Source organism: Centruroides sculpturatus, unplaced genomic scaffold (assembly GCF_000671375.1).
Source record: "Centruroides sculpturatus isolate CEXI.00-Female unplaced genomic scaffold, Cexi_2.0 scaffold719, whole genome shotgun sequence".
Lineage (NCBI taxonomy): Eukaryota > Metazoa > Arthropoda > Arachnida > Scorpiones > Buthidae > Centruroides > Centruroides sculpturatus.
Window position 1 is genome coordinate 338,446 of NW_019384910.1, and position 7,182 is coordinate 345,627.

Consider the following 7,182-nt stretch of genomic DNA (forward strand, 5'->3'; position numbering starts at 1 on the left):
ATATATCTACAATCATCGCTAAACCCGATGTAAATTGTAAATTTGCTTTTTTTTTCTCTGTATTTCTATATTGTTATTTTGATCTGATATAATATCTTCTAATTTACATAAGTTTACAACTTTTAATTGTTCATCTGTATTTGTATTTGATTCTAACACTGGATTTCTACTAAGGCAATCTGCTTCCAAATTTTGTTTTCCAGGTGCATATTTTATTTTAAAATCATATTGTGATAGATAGTATGTCAAATCCCCTAATTCTTCATCAGTTCTTGATTTTAAATTCATGTTCTCTAGTGGTTTGTGGTCTGAATAAACTGTGAATGATTTTCCAATTAACCAGTATTGCCAGTATCTCACTGCTTCTGCAATAGCTAGACATTCTAAGTATATTGCTTTCTTTTTCTTTTGAGCTCCATTTAATTTCTTTGAAAAGTAAGCTACTGGTTTTTCTTTTCCATCTGGTTGTATCTGTTTTAAAATGGCTCCAACACCTGCTAAAGAAGCATCAGTATAAATATTAATTGGTAAATCTTGATCGAAAATCTCCAGAACTGGTTGAGAGCATAGTAGTTTTTTTACCGTTTCAAATGTCTTTTGGCATTCCTCTGACCAAATGAATCTTTGATTCTTTCTAAGTAAATTGTGTAACGGCTCTAGAATTATTGCACTTTTTGGTATGTACTCATGATAAAAGTTAATTTTTCCTAAAAATTGTCTTACATTTTTCTGAGTTTTCGGTGTAGGAAAATCCCTTATTGAGATTAAGTTGTCTTTCACTGGTTTTATTGAATTATTTTGAATTATATGTTCCAGGTATTTCACCGAGTCTGATGCAAATGTACATTTTGTAAATTTTAATCTAAAACCTTTTCTAATTGCTTCCAGTAATAGTGATAAATGTTGTATATGCTGAGCAAAAGTTTTAGAAAATATAAGTATGTCATCTATATAATTTACTGCAAAATCAGTTAGTTTATACTTTCTCAATATATTACTTAAAATTCTCTGAAAAATCTCTGGTGAGGTCTTTAATCCAAAGGGAAGGCATGTCCACTGATAGTGTCCTTCCTGTGTTACAAACCCTGTCTTTTTCCTGTCTGCAACTCGTAAAGGAATAGACCAGAATGCAGAGTTTATATCAAGAGTTGAAAAATATTTGCAATTTCTTGTCTTTATGAACAGATCTTCTATCAATGGAAATGGTTGGGCTTGAGGTACTACAATTTTATTCAAATCCCTGAAATCTATACATAGCCTTGACTTTTTTTTCTCTTCTTTTTTAAATGCTAAAGTAACAGGTGCAGCAAACGGGCTGTATGATTCTTCTATCAGGTTATTATCTAATAATTTTGCTATTTGTTCTTCTATTTCTTTTTTATCTTCAGTTGTACATCTGTAAGGTCTCTTACTACAATATTTTTCTACTGTTAGGTCTATCCGTGCTTCATATCCATTGACCTTGCCAACATCATATTTGTCATTTGCAAAAACTGATTTATATTTTTCTATTAGTTTATTTATTTCTGTCTTTTCATCTTCATTCAAATGATTTATTTTCATTTGAAAATTTTCTACTATCACATGTTCATTAAAATTTATTTTGTATTCTTCTGATGTGCTTTTATCTTGTTCAGTATGTAATTCTGTATTTATTTCTTTATTTGTACAAATTTCTTCCCTTTTCTGATTTGCTTTTTGAGTTATTTTTAAATTTTCATCTTGAATTAGTTTGAATGTTTGTATCAAATCTAATCCTATCAAAAAATCATACTCAAAATTTTGTTCATTAATTATATATACATCTACCCATTTTTCCAATTCAAAGATTTTTATTTTTAAATTCGTCAACCCACTTGTCTTTCTAACACCGTTAATTGTAACTAGGTTTGCTTCATTCAAATTTTTTTCTGTTCCTGTTAGTTTCAGTAATTTAGAATTAATCAGAGACACATTTGAACCTGAATCGTAAATCCCATATACTTCTAATTTATCGCTCAGTAGTAGTTTGACATTTATTAATGGCGTTACTATCCGTGGTTTTTGATCGGTCTCGTTTAATTCAGTTTCTATTCTTGTATTGTTCACTTGTCTAATATTTTTTTTCTCTTTCTCATCCTCTCTTACTTTAAACCAGCATATGTCTTCTGGGTGATAGCGAAGACCTTTATTTAGTTTTTCACAAATTTTACATGGGAAACGTTCTTCATTTCTATTATTCGTTTTGACATTTCCATATTTCCTCTTTGGCACATAATTTTTCCTTTTCATCATGTGTTCATACTTGCTCACCTCATTAAACAAGCCGACTGTATCTTCTATTGCTTCTCTGTCAATCTTATTTAGTATGAATTCTGGTAAACCGGCTGCAATAAGATCCACCATTGTACCTATATCGATTGATCTTCTCATCTCCAATAAAAGGTTTTCTTTTGTTATAGCATAATCCAACAATGAACCTTCTTTATATTTAAATAACAGTGCATTGGTGACGGGGCTCCATCCCTTGTTTGCAAATGACTCACAGAATTTTTGTTTCCACAGTGACCATTCTGCATTAATTGTTAATTTTACAATCATAGAACTGTACCAGTCCACACAACTCTTATCCATAAACAGCCTCAACATTTCAATTTTCTTCTCATCTGTTGTCACATCAAAGCGTATGCATTCTTTCTCAAAAACATTAATCCATTGGTTTGCATTCATATTTTTGCTTGTAAATTTTTCCAGTACGAATCGTTCTGCGACATTTTTTAAGTTTTGCGGTCTATTTTCCTGTGTACTTTCTATAAATTTCTCAAACAGTTTTTCTAATGTATGGGTTTCTTCTATCTGTGCTATATTAGGCTCTTCTCAATTTAATTCTTCTAAAAATTGACCGTCAAACTGCACATTTCCGTCCTCATCTAGGTAAGTATTCTTAAGTTCCCCGGTCAATGTAATCCACACCCTTCTTATTTGGTATCTTTTTACTAAACTTTTCTTCACTTTAGCAAAGGCATGTGTTTTTACTATGCCTCTATGACAATCCGCAGGACGTAGTTCTTCTGGTATTGCATACACTTTATTGTCACTTGTGGCTATTGAAGTTATCCCATAAATGTTCGATTTTCCATCACTTCCTGGTAACAATGTGAATTCGAAGCAAAGTTTTTCCATTTTTAAGTAAGAATTAGTAACAAAAATGTCGTTTTATAAGGTTTTTAAATTTCCCAAAAAAGGAATGATTCGACAAATGAAATAAACCACGATGTGTTGCTCTGTAAACAAAGTTTTTTTTATTTTATTACTTTTAAAGTTACATTACCGAAATAACACTTCTGAAATATAATAGACATTCTCACCTGTAAACAAAGAAACGACATTTAAAGTTTATTCCTCACTATTTCCTGCTTCACCATGTATCAATTACGCCATATTGTTTTTTCTTATGTCGATGACAGCGCGACGCGTGGATAAAGTTGTTTTTTTATTTAATTAATTGAAAGAGAGATTTTTCTCTTTACATATATATATAAAGAAATCTGGGCAAATTTTAGAAAGAGGTGTTTACGTTTAACACGTTCATCTGTCTCGGAAATCATAGCTAGTGTTAAACTTAAGCAAAATAAACAAAGAATATCACAAAATTGCAGTATCGGCACCAATGGGTGCAGTGAGAATAAGCACGCCCTACACAATGTCATATTCAACTGCTGTAAAGTAGTCCGGTGACTGCGGAAATTTCCAGTTCCCTCGTAATTTTGTCCATATTAAAGGAGGTGTCAGACCATCGTTTGCCAGAAATTTGGTGGTGTACTTGTATTTTGATTTAATGCTTTAACAAATAGGAAATAATGAAATTTATTTTAAAACAAAACAGTAATAATATATTTAAATTGATATTATTTTTACGAACTTAGCATCTGTTAGTTAATTTTACAATACAGGTATGTGCCACTTAATGACAGGAATATGTTCCGAGAAATAGGTTGCTAGGTTGTAAGTTGTAGTGTGTACTTAGTCAAGCCTCTGTAGCATTGACCACTGTTTTCCAACCTTTTTCTCATCATGGGAAAAATATGGATAATCTTACATGGACCTTTAATTGTATGCAACTATGAATAATGCTTGTTTATTATGCTTATACTGTACATGCGCATGTAGTGCTTGTTATGGGTTTGGCCGGGCCCACAATGGAGTGACCAAAAGTCCCGAAGTATCTCGACTACTGCTCCCGAAAAATTCACGGTTTATTGACCTGTTTGGATTCAGTCCTAGATTCCCAAAGGGTAACCACTTGGCCATCTATAATCTTAAGGAACCTTTATCACACATGTAATCCATTCTTGGCACTAGCATAAGCAGTTTAAAAGTTATAGGAGTGAACAGACTTTTCTCTGAACTTCATATATTTATTTATATATATATATTTTAATTGATATTAATATATATTGATTTTTAATTTATGAGATTTTAATTGAAATCTATTTTTATCCTATTTCAGGTGGTGTTTTTACCCCGGAGAGACAAAAATCCAAGTCAATCTTCTCTTCGCCCCCTTTGAGCAACATCACTTTCAGGAAGAAGCCTTCGAGTACATCAAAACTTCAGAATATGTTCTACGACCGAGATCGTATGCGACCGGAAGTGTTAAATTTGACAGATCCTTCAAATTTATCAAAAACTAACATTAAAAGAAGTAAATCTGCCATATCCACAGCATCGCCATTAAATTACTTGAAAGATATCTGGGAAAAGTCTTCCACGTCTTCGTCAAATCAAATGAAAATTGAAAACTACGGAACTCAAACTGCAGGTGAGAATTCTAAGTTAGGTAAAAAGAGCGAGGTCGATGATACTTCTTGCAAAGTACTAGTCGCGTGTCCGGTCTGTTGTTTGGACGTAGTCGAAACAGAAATTAACAGTCATCTTGATAACTGCCTTCCATAATATATCTTAAAAATTGTCTATTCTTAAAAAAGTTTTTACAGTTATATTTTTTGTAATTATAAAAGCTCTATTTTTTTATATGTAAATAAATATTGTAAATTATATTTGTGCAGTTAGAGAAATATTTTTATATTTGTTGAATCCTAATGTAAAACTAAACTGTAGAAATTCGGGCAAATTTATAAACGTTTATTATTAATTCCAAAAACATTCTTACAGCTTTATAGATCAAAGTAATTCTAAATTTTGGTTTTGTTTTTACTCTGTCCTGCAACACTACAGCAGTGGTTCCCAACTGGTGTGCCGCAAAGGCATTCTAAGTGTGCCACAAGACAAATAAAAGACTAAAGCATAAGTTAAAAGGTATCAGAGAGAATTATGCAATCTGTTGACCAATCCAGTAATATAAAATAATAAAGTGGGCTGTTAGTCCAAAAACATTGGGAACCACTGCACCAGAGTGTCTTTGTATCGAGGAGCCTTGCCCATTATAGGTTCATTAAGATCTATAATGAGCACCTCTGTTATAGGTTTGGTTCTTCCACCAATGGTCAAGTGGATGCAACCGCCAAATGCTACATGGGTTCGAATCTGACTGACTGGCTGGCAACATAGAGTTTACTTGGTATTTAGATGTTAAATGTGTGAAGAACCAGTTTTTAATAGTCTTCCCGGAGACACCCTCTTAGCAGATTGTCCACGTGTTGTGAGTTTGAACACGACCGGATGACGCGGGCCGGTACTCAATATTCTGAATCCATTAGTGTGTGAAAATTTGAACTGATCATGATTTGAATCAGAATCAGAATCTTTGAACAACAGACAACTTTCTGACTAGGAAAATTTACTTTGTTTAAAAAGGCATGGTCTAAAAAAATTGGTTATGAGCAAACAATAGGAGCTAATATTGACTGTCACCAATTCATTTTTATATACAGTAAAATCTCACTAAGTCAAAGTTCAACAATCGAGTACATTTCCTTAAAAACAAAAATACCTTTGACCGTACACAGCGAGAATCCCGACGACCATCACCAGCACTGTTCGTATTGTGATGCGTTTTCGAATCTGCAGTGTCGTCGTATCACTACATTGTGTTAAGACAAAACATCATTATAATTTGAATGTGGTCGTAGTGTTGCCAATGTTTTTATATATATGTAACATAAATACACGGTGGGAAAGACATTTAACACCCCTGTTACAGAATATAGAATGCCCCCAAAGAATGTACTGTATGTTGAGTACATCACGTAATGTGCATAACTTTACATGATGGCCATTCGAGGTAGGTCATCAAATTCTTCATGAAATTCTGATCCTAAATGATTTGTCATATGACCCCTTCCCATTTAGTTTCGGAGTTGCATTCAATATTGCTGCCGTCTTGATGGCGGCCGTGCACGTAACATACCGTACATCAGTCTGTCTAATGTGTTTCTGACGTGAGCGAATTAATGTTGGGTACAAACTTTGGATTTAATTTTTCAAAATCGGTCGCTAGAACCAGTGGCAGATCCATGTGGCTGTAGGGGCTTAAGCTCTCCCTGTTGACATGAAAACAATTAAAATTTATTTGTTTGAACTTCAAAACATTGTGTTCAAAAACAAACATGATTGAATGGTTTGTCCTCAATACAACTGTTGTGCACGTGTTACCTTTTATTAAGTATTTAAATATTTTTGAGTTAGCAAATGAAGTACCCAAAGGAGAGGCTACCAGAAAGGAAAATGCATTCTCCAATTGCAACGGCATGAACCGGTACGAGGGTAGAAATGGATCCAATGGCAAATGCAGGCGAAAGGTAAGTATAATTTTTGGTAAGTATATATTTGAAGACCAAATACAAATAGAATTTGCCGCCATCTACACCCTTTGGCATTGGCAGAGTCCAACTTTTCTTCAAGACTCCTCTTTGTTTAAAAGTCCTTTCAGAAGTGGAAAGACTTCTTGTCAATTTATGTAATCATAGACAGAGAAGAGCCTCAAAGAAAACGCAGGCTCTAGCGGTGTTGCATTCCCATATTAGGAAAGGTTTAGTTTTGGGTTATATGAGAATGCCTCACGGGAGGACTTTCTATGGGAAGCTGCCCATGGGATATTTAGGTATTACAAATGTGAAGAAAAACTCCACTCGGCCTGAACCCATAATCATCTACCGGTGGTCAGAAAGGACGCAAGGAGTGCAAATTCTAATTGTAATAACTCGAGAGTATGAAAATTATCACGTGTGTTACTAAACTTTT

At 33.5% G+C, this 7,182-nt stretch overlaps 1 protein-coding gene across 2 annotated transcripts in view; it reads left to right on the forward strand.

Moving 5' to 3' along the window:
• LOC111631622 (sprT-like domain-containing protein Spartan) overlaps positions 1-7,150 on the forward strand; it is a 23,123-nt gene extending 15,973 nt beyond the window's left edge. For both annotated transcript variants that reach the window (XM_023375907.1, XM_023375908.1), the window contains one exon: positions 4,490-7,150. In XM_023375907.1, the coding sequence (XP_023231675.1) occupies positions 4,490-4,935 (446 nt within the window). In that variant the 3' untranslated portion in view covers positions 4,936-7,150. The remainder of the gene's footprint in view (positions 1-4,489) is intronic.
• The last annotated feature ends 32 nt before the right edge of the window (positions 7,151-7,182 follow it).